The following is a 15347-nucleotide window of genomic DNA, read 5'->3' as shown; positions in this document are numbered from 1 at the left end:
GCAGGTTTACAAAGTTAGGAAACGTGTCACGGCCTTCCTTTTGTAAAACTGCCTGAAGAAGGGTCCTCTGTGCTTTGAAAGCTTGCAACCATAATTCTTCTGGATAGCCAATAAAGATATCACTCCTACAATACTATTGTCAATTTTGGGCATAAAAAGATTTACATCAATTATTTATACTAAAATGTTACTTTAGTCCCAAATTTTTCATTTTTACCAGGGGCTATAGGTAAAAATGAACTTCTCAATTTGTTATACAATTTCTTCTTTCTTTTCTGGCTAACACGATACCACAATATAATTTTTTTATTGTACACCATAGTAAAAATTATGTCATTTCTAATTTTTTATCTTACACTTTGCTTTAATACCTGTGAAGAGTTGAACTTCATGAATGCGGCACTGAATACTCTGTTTATTTCTGACAGTAGGTTTCTCAAAGTCACTTAAAAGGTAGGTTCACATTAACATATATATATAAAAAAAAATAAATAAAAACAAAATCGGTCAGACTATCATCCAGAAAATTGGGATGATTATCTTCCCACTCGTCTTTGTGCAATCTATATACAGTGCGTTGCAAAAGTATTCGGCTCCCTTGAACTTTTCAACATTTTCCCACATATCATGCTTCAAACATAAAGATACCAAATGTAAATTTCTGGTGAAGAATCAACAAGTGGAACACATTTGTGAAGTTGAACAAAATTTATTGGTTATTTTAAGATGTTGTGGAAATTCAAAAACTGAAAAGTGGGGCGTGCAATATTATTCCGCCCCTTTACTTTTAGTGCAGCAAACTCACTCCAGAAGTTCATTGTGGATCTCTGAATGATCCAATGTTGTCCTAAATGCCTAATGATGATAAATATAATCCACCTGTGTGTAATCAAGTCTCCATATAAATGCACAAGCTCTGTGATAGTTTCAGGGTTCTGTTTGAAGCACAGAGAGCATCATGAAGACCAAGGAACACAACAGGCAGGTCCGTGATACTGTTGTGGAGAAATTTAAAGCTGGATTTTGGTACAAAGTGATTTCCAAAACTTTAAACATCCCAAGGAGCACTGTGCAAGCGATCATAATGAAATGGAAGGAGTATCATACCACTGCAAATCTACCAAGACCCGGCTGTCCCTCTAAACTTTCATCTCAAACAAGGAGAAGACTGATCAGAGATGCAGCCAAGAGGCCCATGATCACTCTGGATGAACTGCAGAGATGTACAGCTGAGGTGGGACAGTCTGTCCATAGGACAACAATCAGTCGTACAATGCACAAATCTGGCCTTTATGGAAGAGTGGCAAGAAGAAAGCCATTTCTCAAAGATATCCATAAAAAGTGTTGTTTAAAGTTTGTAACAAGCCACCTGGGAGACACACCAAACATGTGGAAGAAGGTGCTCTGGTCAGATGAAACCAGAATCGAACTTTTTGGCAACAATGCCAAACGATGTTTGGTGTAAAGGCAACACAGCTCATCACCCTGAACACACCATCCCCACTGTCAAACATGGTGGTGGCAGCATCATGGTTTGGGCCTGCTTTTCTTCATAAGGGACAGGGAAGATGGTTAAAGTTGATAGGAAGATGGATGGAGCCAAATACAGCACCATTCTTGAAGGATACCTGTTGGAGTCTGCAAAAGACCCAAGACTGGGAAGGAGATTTGTCTTCCAACAAGACAATGATCCCAAACATAAAGCAAAATCTACAATGGAATGGTTCACAAATAAACACATCCAGGTGTTAGAATGGCCAAGTCAAAGTCCAGACCTCAATCCAATAGAGAATCTGTGGAAAGAGCTGAAAACTGCTGTTCACAAACGATCTCCAGCAAACCTCACTGAGCTTGAGGTGTTTGCCAAGGAAGAATGGGCAAGAATTTCAGTCTCTCGATGTACAAAACTGATAGAGACATACCCCAAGCGACTTGCAGCTGTAATCGCAGCAAAAGGTGGCGCAACAAAGTATTAAGTTAAAGTGGCCGAATAATATTGCACGCCCCACTTTTCAGTTTTTGAATTTCCACAAAAATTTTAAAAAAAGCAATAAATTACGTTCAACTTCACAATTGTGTTCCACTTGTTGTTGATTCTTCACCAAAAATTTACATTTGGTATCTTTATGTTTGAAGCATGATATGTGGGAAAACGTTGAAAAGTTCCAGGGGGCCGAATACTTATGCAACGCACTGTATCTGTCCACTTTGAAAACTATTGGCTGTAGCCCCCTTTTGTGCCTTATCTATAGTGTGTCACTTTAAAGCCATACCCACCATTTTCCCCTGTTTTTGTACTTGTCTGGTTCCTCTATTTTTATGTACTTTTATAAACCTGTGTTTTTTAACTGTTGTGAAAAAATAAAAAATATATTTTTTATTAATCCAAGAAAAGCGTTAGTGTTGGTGGCTAAATCACAGCTGACATCAAACCCAACTACCATTACCCAGCTTGCCACGCGCACCAGAGCAATGTGCCAGAATTGGGCATCTAATGTGATATGACACTTCTGGGGCATGGTATTTTCAAGCTGTATAAAGCCTAATAACCAGGGACCTTCCCAGTCTAATATAAGCCCACAGCTGTTTGCTTTACCTTTGCTGGTATCAAAAATAGGGGGACCCCACATTGTTTAACCTAATAAATAATTTAAAAAAATAAAGTTAAACACCATTTAGTACCTCATAAAAGGCACTAAAGGGTGTACCTTTAGAATATGTAAGGGGCTTGTGAAATTATTTGTCTACAGAATTTCTATCTATCCTGGGGGTTCTGGCTTTGAATTTACTGTACTTGGCTGATATTTATTGTTTCCTTTGAGACGTGTGGGGGAAAAAAAAAAATAATAAATCGGACAACATACGCATGATGTTTTTTTTTTTTTCTCGCACCCATTGATTTACCAGTCTCGTCCGATATACATGTCCATACGCAGCATCCGGAGATTTTTCCTGCAGCCTGATTACAGCTGAGGAAAATCTTGCAGATGAGCACTGACTCATTGAGCTCGTGAATTGTATTCATGAGTAGGAGCAAGGCCTTGAAGCGCAATAGCTCTTTTACATTTTTATTACATATATAAACATAATAAGATGCTTTGTAATATATCTTATCAGAGAAATCTGATTTTTTTTATCCTCCAGGACTGATAATTCAATTCTCAATTCAAGGGTAAAATCTGAATTCAGATAAGACAGATTTTTACATTACAGAGATAACAGCCATCTCCTATGTAGATGAGATGTGGAAGAAGCTCTGCCTCTAATTTATCTGCCCCCCCCCCCCCCCATACATTGGAGATGACAGTTGCTAATAAGATTCTCTCAGTAATGTAACTTTGTCATCACTGAATACAGATTTTACCCAGGAATAGAGAATTTTGAAAATTAAGGATTCCTAGAGGAGTAAAAAGCAGATTTTTTACATAAGATATATTACAAAGTGGCCCGTTTTCATGTGTACTATTAATTTATGAAAAATTAAAACGGTTACAACTTCCTGTAGGACACATACAAAACTGTACTGACCTTTTCTCTTCACAAGCATAGGTGAGGGGTGCTAAACTAATGTTTGTGCTAAAAATGAGGCACATTATTAACAAGCCTATATTAAACCAAATTCTTGAGAAAAATCTGTATTCGAGAGTTAGGAGATATTATATTATTGTCTATGAATGTTCTTTATAATCTCAGCTATAGCAAAAGTAAACGTCACAGTATGTCCTATAAATACTGTAACATGCTGGATGTTGTCTAATACCATTAGATGAGTTTTACTCAGTGATGACCACACTGTGGTAGTCCAATCGCAACCAAACGGGTTGTCCAAAAATAGGCCACCAGAAGGCAAGCTACTGAAGCACTGGCAATCAGCTGGAAATGTAGAAGCTGGGGTGTCAACACATGACATAGTACATTGAGTCTACCAGAACTTAATCCATACTTTCCATTAGTTCTCTCCATCAGTAATTAAGGAGGTGGATTCAAGAGATGCCCAATATTGGCAATACAATGGAACACACACAGAAAGGCACAATAAAATCCAAATCAGTATAATTAATTTAACATAGAAACATAAATGGACATACATCAACCAACACTACAATCAGATCAAAACAGTGGACAAAACTTTCTAATTATTATACAATGAAATATTATTAAGTATCCACAAGACTTGTGTGCAGAATCTTGATTATAATAAATTTCAGTGTTGACTAATTTGTAATTTATGTTCATTCATTTAAAAGCAGATCAACTTCTGAATCAACCGAGTAGTCAACAAATAAGGCAGAGAATAATGGAGAGCGATAAGAGCAAGGCTTCTGAAGTACATAATATTGAGTCACCACAGGAAGACAAATTAACATAGATCAAAAGGAAAAGTTCTGGTTTCTTGGGCTACAAGAGTTACAGTATCTAGCTCTCCTAGGGTTTTGTGTGATTTTCATGATGTTTAAGGAAACGAGATCTCCGCGTAAAACTTTTCCCACAGTCAGAACACGAAAACGGCTTCACGCCTGTGTGCATGGACTGATGTTTTATGAGATTGGATTTCCGAGTGAAAAATTTGCCACAAACAAGGCAGGAAAAGGGCTTCTGTCCTGTGTGCATTATCTGATGATTAAGGAGAACAGACTTCTGTGTGAAAGATTTTCCGCATTGATTGCAGGGAAAAGGCTTCTCTCCTTTATGAATTCTCTGGTGTATGACAACATCAGATTTCTGTGAGAAACACTTCCCGCATTCTGAGCAAGAAAACGGTTTCTCCCCGGTGTGGATCCTTTCATGTCGAACTAGATCAGATTTAAATTTGAAGAATTTGTCACAATCGGGACACGAAAAAGGCTTCTCACTGTTATGAATGAGCTGATGTTCGTCAAGATCAGCCTTTTCCGAAAAGAACTCACCACAATCAAAACATGGGAATGGATTCTCACTGAAGTGGCTGCGCTGATGCTCCAGAAGAACAGATTTCCTTGTAAAGTATTTCCCACAATCGGGACAGGAAAATGGACGCTCTTCTGTGTGAACCTTTTGATGCTTGATGAGAATCGATTTCTGGGTAAAGCAGCGACCACACTCAGAGCATGAAAATGGCTTTTCACCGTTATGAATTCTCTGGTGTTGGATCAGAACAGATTTCTGTGAAAAAGACTTTCCACAGTCCATGCATGGAAATGGCCGTTCTCCAGTATGGATTCTTTGGTGCCGAACCACATCTGACTTGTGGGTGAAGCATTTTCCACATACGGAACATGGGAAAGGTTTCTCGCCTGTGTGGATCTTTTGATGTCGCATGAGATTTATTCTTTGGCTAAAACACTTGCCACATTCAATGCATGGAAAGAAAGCGTCAATGGCATGATCCGACTTTAGCGTATCTGGACACACATCTTCATAGTTGGAGTAATCATGCGGGCTACTGGAGTATTCGCCCTCATTCTCTTTCATTTTAAAGTCTGAGGCCTTATCACTACTTTCCCCATCTGTCAAAATAATGAAATAACATAGTAAGATGAACATCATTAAACGTGAAGTACCTAAATATTTTATTATCCTGAATATAATTGTGAACACACAACTGGTTCTGACATCAGAAGGCATCTATGGCCTCATTGGAGCAACCCCCAAAACCTCCCACGGTAGTTTCCAATACCCTCTAGTTTTAAAGGGAACCTGTCACCCCGTTTTTTGAGATTGAGATATAAATACTGTTAAATAGGGCCTGCGCTGTGCGTTACTATAGTGTATGTAGTGTACCCTGATTCCCCATGTATGCCGGGAAATACATTACCAAAGTCGGCGTTTTCGCCTGTCAATCAGGCTGGTCTGGTCAGGTGGGCGTGTTCACAGCGTTCTTTTCTTCCCCAGGTTTCCGTTGGTGGCGTAGTGGTGTGCGCATGTCCAAGGTCCGGATTCCCTGTGCCCACGTGAAGACACAGCGCGCGATCTGCGCTGTCATTCCTTTCATCGGTGGGGGCGGCCATCTTCCTGGGGCCGCGCGTGCGCAGATGTAGTGCTCTGCTGCACGGGGCTTCAGGAAAATGGCCGCGGGATGCCGCGCATGCGCAGAAGAGATCGCGGCGGCCATTTTCCCAAAGCCAAGTTTGCATCTCGGCTTTGGGAAAATGGCCGCCGCGATCTCTTCTGCGCACGCGCGGCATCCCGCGGCCATTTTCCTGAAGCCCCGTGCAGCAGAGCACTACATCTGCGCACGCGCGGCCCCAGGAAGATGGCCGCCCCCACCGATGAAAGGAATGACAGCGCAGATCGCGCGCTGTGTCTTCACGTGGGCACAGGGAATCCGGACCTTGGACATGCGCACACCACTACGCCACCAACGGAAACCTGGGGAAGAAAAGAACGCTGTGAACACGCCCACCTGACCAGACCAGCCTGATTGACAGGCGAAAACGCCGACTTTGGTAATGTATTTCTCGGCATACATGGGGAATCAGGGTACACTACATACACCATAGTAACGCACAGCACAGGCCCTATTTAACAGTATTTATATCTCAATCTCAAAAAACGGGGTGACAGGTTCCCTTTAATGTTCACCCCCACACCTGTCAAAGCAACACTCCAATTTTTATTGTACAATGTTTTTATTCTGGTTAGACCAGTGACAAAATGAATATATTTTATATATATTTATTAACTTATTCATCCAAAGGCCACCTCTACAAGTGGCTATGACACCAGCAAATCATTTTTTATATCAGCCTCATACATATTCACACAAAGTCAGGGAAAGCTGTGTAGTGAAGTGTTAGTAAGGACACTGCAGTTTTTTTAAGTGTTGAAAATAAAAAGTAGTGTCATCACTCAGAGGTTTGTCCAATAATTTTCTTTATACGTCAATGGTTGATGATTGAAATATCAGGTTGACTCATTTGAATCTACCATTTAGTAAAATCAGAGGAAAAAAAAATAGCATTTGAAGTGTGTGTGTGTTTCTTAGGAGCAACAAGACGTCTTCTTCTTAGGAGCAACAAGACAGGATGTTGACTTGCAGAGAAACTGCTGAAGACGTTGAGAAGGGTGGTTTGCATGTTAATGTCCGGGCCAATTTTTACAATTCTGACTACTGTCCCTTTATGAGGCAATAACTCGAACGCTTCCATGGATCCCAGTGATTCTGACAATGTTTTCTCATGGCATATTTACTTCATGTTACCGGTAAAATTTCCTCAATATTAATTGCATCTATTTGTGAAAAAAAAACAAACGGAAATTTGGCAAAAATGTTGAAAATTTCACAATTTTCCAACCTTGAATTTTCATGCCCTTAAAATCAGAGATATGTCACACAAAATACTTAATAAGCAATATTTCCCACATGTCTACTTTACATCAGCACAATTTTGGAACCAAGATTTTTTTTTTGTTAGGAAGTTATAAGGGTTAAAAGTTGACCAGCGATTTCTCATTTTCACAACACCATTTTTTTTTTTTTTTTTTTTTTAGAGACCACATCACCTTTGAAGTCACTTTGAGGGGTCTATATGATAGAAAATACCCAAAAGTGAGACCATTATAAAAACTGCACCCCTCAAGGTGTTCAAAAACACATTCAAGAAGTTTATTAACCCTTCAGGTGCTTCACAGGAAAAAAATAAATAAAAAAAAAAACGAACATTTAACTTTTTTTTTTCCCCACAAAAAAATTACTTCAGATCCAATTTGTTTTATTTTCCCAAGGGTAACAGGAGAACTGGGACCCCACAAGTTGTTTTACAATTTGTCCTGAGTACGCCGATACCCCATATGTTGAGGAAAACCACTGTCTGGGTGCATGGCAGGGCTCGGAAGTGAAGGAGCGCCATTTTACTTTTTCAACACAGAATTGGCTGGAATTGAGATCGCACGCGATGTCACTTTTGGAGAGCTCCTGATGTGCCTATACAGTGGAAACCCCCAAACTCTAACTTCAACCCTAACCACAACACACCCCTAACCCCAACCCTATTCCCAACCATAAGCATAATCCAAACCCTAACCCTAAATTTAGCCCCAACCCTAACCTTAGCCCCAATCCTAATAGGAAAGTGGAAATTAATACATTTTTCTTATTTTATTATTTTTCCCCAACTAAGGAGGTGATAAAGGGGGGTTTGATTTACTATTTATAGCGGGTTTTTATGTTTGGCAGCTGTCACACACTAAAAGATGCTTTTTATTGCAAAAAATTGTTTTTGCATCATCACATTTTGAGAGCTATAATTTTTCCCAATTTTTTTTGCCCACAGATTCATGTGAGGTCTTGATTTTTGAGAGACGAGTTGACATTGTTATTGGTAATGTTTTCGGGCACATGATATTTTACGATCACTTTTTATTATGATTTTTGGGAGGCAGAATGACCAAAAACCAGCAATTCATGAATTTCTTTTGGGGGAGGCGTTTATACCGTTCCGTGTGTAGTAAAAATGATAAAGCAGTTTTATTCTTCGGGTCAGTACGATTACAGCGATACCTCATTTCTACCTTTTTTTTTTTATGTATTGGCGCTTTTATACAATAAAAACTATTTTATATGGAGGGCTATAACTTTTTTATTTTTTTCCCTGATGATGCTGTATGGCAGCTCGTTTTTTGTGGGACAAGATGACGTTTTCAGCAGTACCATGGTTATTTATATCCGTCTTTTTGATGGTGTGTTATTCCACTTTTTGTTTGATGGTATGATAAAGCATTGTTTTTTGTTTATTTTTTTTATGGTGTTCACTGAAGGGGTTAACTAGTGGGACCGTTTTAAAGGTCAGGTCGTTACAGACACTGCGATACTAAATGTGTACTTTTATTGTTATTTTTTTACATTGTCCCACGGTGGGACATCACTGTAAAGTCAGATCGCTGATCTGACACTTTGCACAGGACTGTCAGATCAGTGATCTGACAGGCAGTGAAGGAGGATTCTCAGGTCCTGCTCTCAGCAGGCACTGACAAGCCACCTCCTGCAGGATCCCGTGGCCATCTTGGATTCAGAGGTCTGCAGGCAGAGAGAACCTCAGAACAATGTGATCACATCGCGTTGTTCTGAGGGTTTCAGAAAAGCACGCAGGGAGCCCCCTCCCTGCGCGATGCTTCTCTATGCCACCGGAACGCTGCGATCTTGTTTGATCGCAGTGTTCCAGTGGTTAAAGTGCCGGGAACGGTCCATGACTGCTCCTGACAATTAGTCCCAGGTGTCAGCTGTGATAATCAGCTGACACCCAGCCGCAATCGGCCGCGCTCCCCCCGTGAGCACGGCTGATCGCGTATGACGTACTATCCCGTCCATGGGAATTAAGTCCCAGGTCACATGGATGGGATAGTACGTCTGATGGCAGAAAGGGGTTAAAAACCCCTCTCTTTGTGTAGGAGATACAACATTGTACAGTGACTGGGGCGCTTGTGCATTCTCTTGTCTCTGATGCATCTCCCCCCAATTTGTCTAAACGCCGGCAGATCTGGAGACCCCCCTAGTTTCTTTCTCCAAAGTATCGCTCCCAGGAAAGGCATTTCCACAACATAAGAAAGCACTGATTTTTATCAAAACTACACAAAGCAGCCAAGTGACACGTTGCTGGAATCGGGGTCTCTACGTGGTGTTGCCATCAGATTAGGCAGCAAAAACCTGGTGACAGATTCTTTTTAAGGCAGAATAAAATACATCAGCGCAGTGATTGGCTGCAGCGGATCATAAGTTTATATGGCAAGAGCAGAATAACAGGAAAAAGTGGCAATTTTTGCATGAGATATACTTCCGTTTTAAAACGGAAGTATAACAATTTTTTTTTAAACTAGAACTTAACCATGTTTGTAATCCTTTCATTTTTTTGTACACATTTGTGGGGACAGCCATCTAACCTAAGATGCTGACACCAATAGGATGACATATTTAGGTAGAAAATTACCAGTCAATATTACTTCTGTGTAGGAAGGTTGATGAAGAGTTGTGTAGGAGGTCTCTTGGTGACTACCAATTATCTGACGTACGTAGGAAGGGAAGTAAACAGAAACGTTCTCCCCCTTAAAAGGTACTCAGTAGAGATGAGCGGATCGATTAGTGGGACTTCGGTCCAGGTCAGTGGTACCTGCTGGCTAGATGGGAGACCAGCGAATCTCTTACCTTCTGACATCTCTGGCTTTAGATTAGCCAAGGCTGGTGGGACATCATCTGTGCGTCACTTCGCACAGATTATCTCATGCCAGCACTGACAAACTAAAAGCTGTGCTGGGGATGCAGGACGGTAAGAGATTTGCGGGCTCCCACCTGTCTGCCACTGACCTGGACCGGAGTCCAATAATTCAATCTGTTCATCTCTAGTGCTCAGTGACATTTCGTACTCACCCTGGCTGATATCTGTAGAATAATCCTCCGTGGGATGCCCTTCAGTTCGGATGTACCCCTCATCGCCCTCTGGATCTTCCACTTTAACAATAACCAAGTCTTCAATCTACAACAGAAATATGAAGGCTTACACAAGATTTCATGTAATGACTGCTCGGTCACCGTACTCCAGGGACGTACCATATTGTCGTCGTCGTCATCATCATCATCATCCTGTGGGAGCTCATCATCAGAATCTTCCTCTTCCTGCTGGACTTCTTCACCATCATCGTCCTCCTGCAGGACATCATCATCATCTTCCTCCTGCTGGACATCGTCACCATCATCATCTTCCTCCTGCTGAACATTGTCACCATCATCATCTTCCTCCTGCTGAACATTGTCACCATCATCATCTTCCTCCTGCTGAACATTGTCACCATCATCATCTTCCTCCTGCTGAACATTGTCACCATCATCATCTTCCTCCTGCTGAACATTGTCACCATCATCATCTTCCTCCTGCTGAACATTGTCACCATCATCATCTTCCTCCTGCTGAACATTGTCACCATCATCATCTTCCTCCTGCTGAACATTGTCACCATCATCATCTTCCTCCTGCTGAACATTGTCACCATCATCATCTTCCTCCTGCTGAACATTGTCACCATCATCATCTTCCTCCTGCTGAACATCGTCGTCATCATCCACTGGCCAGTCATCGGAGTATGGGCTCTGATATCTCTCCGGTGTGCTACTCTGAATGGATCCATCTGTAGTAAACACAAAATGAGTGCCTCTGTAAAGAGGAAGACCGGGCTGCGGGTACCTGCGTCCCATGTTGCCTGGGTGAAGGAATGGGGGACCGTACAAACCACATGACCCGGTAAGAGGGGACGTGTTAAGAGGGAAGACAGAGAGGAAAGCAAGCGAAGCAGTTTCCCGCTGTCAGGGAGAGTGCAGGGCAGGGAGAAGCTTGCTCTCCGCTCCGAGCAGCAGTGCCGCGACGTACTGCGACTGAGATCTCCTGAGCGCTTCAGCAGGACAGGGAGTGTGGGAAGCGCTGTGCACCCGGCTAAGCATAAGACCGCGCGCGTGCAGAGAAGCTTGGACCGGTTACAAGACATTGAAGTGCGTCTTCCTTTGCTGGCCAGCACACACCACCCCAGGGTTAGTACAGAGACTTTTGCAGCTTTTCCCGCTTTGATTGCGTGGGCTTATGGACTAGTAGCTAGGCGGGTAAAACCGGAGACTGCCCGCTGCCGACAGAAGACGGATCGCTAACCTTGGACCCCATCGGAGGACCTTACACCGGCCGTTGCTGGTACTACTACCCCCATCGGACTGTGGACTAAGGACTAGCGATGAGCGCGTGCACTTGTTGCTCGGGTTTTCCTGAGCACGCTCGTGTGATCTCCGAGTATTTGTTAGTGTTCGGAGATTACGTTTTTATCACCTCAGCTGCATGATTTACAGCTATTAGCCAGGCTGAGTACATGTGGGTGTTGCCTTGTTGCTAGTGAACCCCCACATGTAATTATGCTGGCTAACAGATGTAAATCATTCAGCTGCAGAGATGAAAACTAAATCTCCGAACACTAAAAAATACTTGGAGATCACCCGAGCAATGAATATACTCACTCATCACTACTAAGGACCCCACCAGGAGCTGCGAGAAGTGTTTGAAACTTAGACTGTCGCATTCATTCTGCTTACTTTCGTTTAACCCTTGTTATTCCAATAGCTCTTTGCTACTGCCTATTAACTCCCTGCGAGGAGACTACTTTAGCTTTTAGCGTTAAATAAATAAGTACTGTTATACCGTACTGCTCTGCAATCCCTGCGTGCCACGCTCAGCACCTGCACTGGGACAGGGGTCGGAAACATGGAGCAGCTACTTATCGCAATCAGATGGCGGCTCCTGGAGTATGTGATGCTTGATAAGAGGTCTCCTCACCTGGCGATGTGGGGGGGGTCTGGTCCATGGTGATGGCTTGGGGCAGACCCTAATGTGTGAGGCGTGAGTCAGCGATCTCGGGCTTGTTGGTTCTCATGGAGGTTCCAGATCCATATCTTCATGGGACCCGTATACTTTATAACCCTGTGGGTGAGAAATAATAAAAGAAGCGGAGCCATTAGGACTTCTCATGTCACAATGAGCAGAAGACTCCAGTCAGTGAAGGAGACCCCGAGTCCTGGGGTGAGAGGCGCAGGAGGATGACGCCCACCCTTGGTTTACCGGAGACCACCCCCATATTAACGTTCGCATAGAAGTGTCACCGCTCACTATACTACGAGGGTGTGTGCAGAGATGAGGGGCGGCAGTCACGTGACTGCCCAGCAATAACAGGGGCATATATAGAGAAGGGCAGCAGGTGCGCAGCCACGTCACGTGAATTCCCGGCTGTGCACCCCCGTCCCACTCACCGCTCCGCTGCTTTTCCAGCCTCCTCCGCCGCAGCGTCCTCATCCCCTACCGGCCGCCGCACACTGGTGAAGTCACAGCCCCTGGGCGGGAGCACGCAATGCATGCCGGGCGCTGAAGTCCTGTTTCTCTTCTCTGACGAGATCACGTGACTTGTGAAGCGCCGGCGTCTGGGGCGGTTACCCCGGCAACGGCTCCACACTCCAGTCTCCTCAGGTGAGCGCACAGCCAGGAGCCCCGGGATGGCGGTCAGTGGCCTCAGTCATGGGCGGGAACTCGTGTGGCCGCAAAGGTTATTTGCTGTAGCAATAGCAATGTTTGTAGTGTGACCCCGTCATTTATTGTATTTCTCAGTGTTGCCAGCAGAGGACGCAAAGCCAGGACCTTGGACGAGCTGGAGACCCTGTGGGAGCCCCCCTGACTGGAGGACATGACGGCACTTTCCTGCCCTTTGTGGCTGTTGGCACCAGGAGGGAACATGGTAGCACCTGGCAGCAGCGTGGTTGTTCATTGTTCACCTGCCGCCATCATCCTGTTATTTGCCCCTTGTCCGTTCTCTCCCCCTACATTTCATAGTTCCTGGTGGGCTGCTGTGACCCCCGGTGGGGCAACCCCACTACCTTCCACCTCCACTGCCCGTCTACTACCGCTACCATCATCTGCATGTCTTCTGTAAAAAAGGTTAAAAAAACAAACAACACTATCCTATACCTCTCCGGCGCTCAGTCACGTCCCACCATCTAAATCCATCTGAAGGGGTTAAATAATTTTACAAGCAGAAGCCTGCTAATGCAGCTGTGCTCCTGGCTGTAAAAACTGGGGAACGTAGCATTGTAGACTTGCCGTGCTGCGCCCCCTGCTGGCATAACCTCATATGAACTCGAGCGTGGGAATTTTTCAAAATATTTTCCCACGCTCCAGTTCATGAGTTTAAACCAGCAGGGGGCGCAGCACCGCAAGTCTACGATGCTACGTTCCCCTGTTTTACATTCATTCCCCAGTTTTTACAGCCAGGGGCAGCTGCATTAATAGGCTCCTGGTTGGAAAATTATTTAACCCCTTCAGATGGATTTACATCGTGGGACATGACTGTACCGGTGGAAAGGTATGGGATATTGTTGTTTGTTTTTTTTTTTTTTACAGGAGACACGGGTCATTATTTGGATTGAGCATATAATAAAACTATTACAACACCCTGTGTCTTTATTTCATTAAAATACTTTTTTCCTAATGTGTGTGTGTGTTTTTTTTAACCCTTTACTACTAGTTATATGTACTGTTATATGTTGTATGCTTTATGTTGTATGTTCTGTTATATGTTGTATGTTCTCTTATATACATTGGCTAATGTGTCAATCACTATCATTGTAGCAGGCATAGCCCGATGAGACTTGTAGTCCCATCGGACGATGCCTACACACACACACACACACACCCCACCCGGCATGAGACTTGCAGTCCCATCGGACGATGCCTGCACGCACGCACACACACACACACACACCCCCCCCCCCCCCCCCCCGGCAGGCCCGCACAGACCCCCGAGAGGCCCGCACTGACCCCCGGCAGCCGGCACAGACCCCCCCCGCACACACAGACACGCACAGTCTCCGCCCACACTCTTCCCCCCTCCTGATCTGCAGCGTTTTCACCCGCAGCTAAACCGCAGATCTTTTTTACATCTGCGGTTTTGCTGCGAAAGAGCCCGACTCAATACAAGTCAATGGGTGCAGAAACGCTGCAGATCCGCACAAAGAATTGACATGCTGCAGAAAAAACAATGTTGCGTTTCCGCGCATTTTTATCCGCAGCATGTGCACTGCGGATTTGGTTTTCCATAGGTTTAAATGGTATTGTAAACCGCATGGGAAATTGCTGCAGATCCGCAGAGTCAAAAATGCTGCGGATCCGCGGTAAAAAAAAATAAAATGTGAACATGACCTCAACAGCACATCCTCCATAGTCCTGCATCATCAGCTGGAGCTTCTGGCCAGCACTGGGTCAGAAAGGAGAGGGAGGGTGGGCAGCACGCACAGCAGGACAAGAGGAGGAAACTGCCTGCAGTCCTGCGTGGGTGCTGTCCCCCTCCTCCGTGCTGGGACGTGGAATTGTGAAGTACGACCTGTGTGTGAATATCCATCTGTTTTTGCTGTAATGAGTGGGAAAATATCATGGGTTATACACTGCTCAAAAAAATAAAGGGAACACTTAACAGAATATAACTCTTAAGTAAATCAAACTTCTGTGAAATCAAACTGTCCACTCAGGAAGCAACACTGAATCAATTTCACATGCTGTTGTGCAAAAGACTAGACAACAGATGAAAATGATTGGCAATTATCAAGACACACTCAAAGGAGTGGTTCTGCAGGTGGGGACCACAGACCACATCTCAGTACCAATGCTTTCTGGCTGATGTTTTGGTCACTTGAATGTTGGTTGTGCTTTCACACTCGTGGTAGCATGAGATGGACTCTATAACACACACAAGTGGCTCAGGTAGTGCAGCTCATCCAGGATGGCACATCAATGCGAGCTGTGGCATGAAGGTTTGCTGTGTGTCAGCGTAGTGTCCAGAGGCGCTACCAGGAGACAGGCCAG

General features: G+C 43.9%; 1 protein-coding gene across 1 annotated transcript; it reads right to left on the bottom strand.

The window, feature by feature from the left end:
- Positions 1–4036: 4036 nt before the first annotated feature.
- On the bottom strand, positions 4037–12837 carry LOC138665363 (gastrula zinc finger protein XlCGF26.1-like). The gene is made up of 5 exons (XM_069752781.1): positions 12749–12837; positions 12279–12422; positions 10520–11094; positions 10340–10445; positions 4037–5486 (listed from the first exon to the last, which is right to left on the bottom strand). The coding sequence occupies exons 2-5, from the start codon at positions 12304–12306 to the stop codon at positions 4426–4428; spliced, it is 1770 nt and encodes a 589-aa protein (XP_069608882.1). The 5' UTR covers positions 12307–12422; positions 12749–12837; the 3' UTR covers positions 4037–4425.
- Positions 12838–15347: the final 2510 nt, after the last annotated feature.

Source organism: Ranitomeya imitator, chromosome 2 (assembly GCF_032444005.1).
Source record: "Ranitomeya imitator isolate aRanImi1 chromosome 2, aRanImi1.pri, whole genome shotgun sequence".
Lineage (NCBI taxonomy): Eukaryota > Metazoa > Chordata > Amphibia > Anura > Dendrobatidae > Ranitomeya > Ranitomeya imitator.
This window is presented reverse-complemented; position numbering and strand designations above follow the sequence as displayed.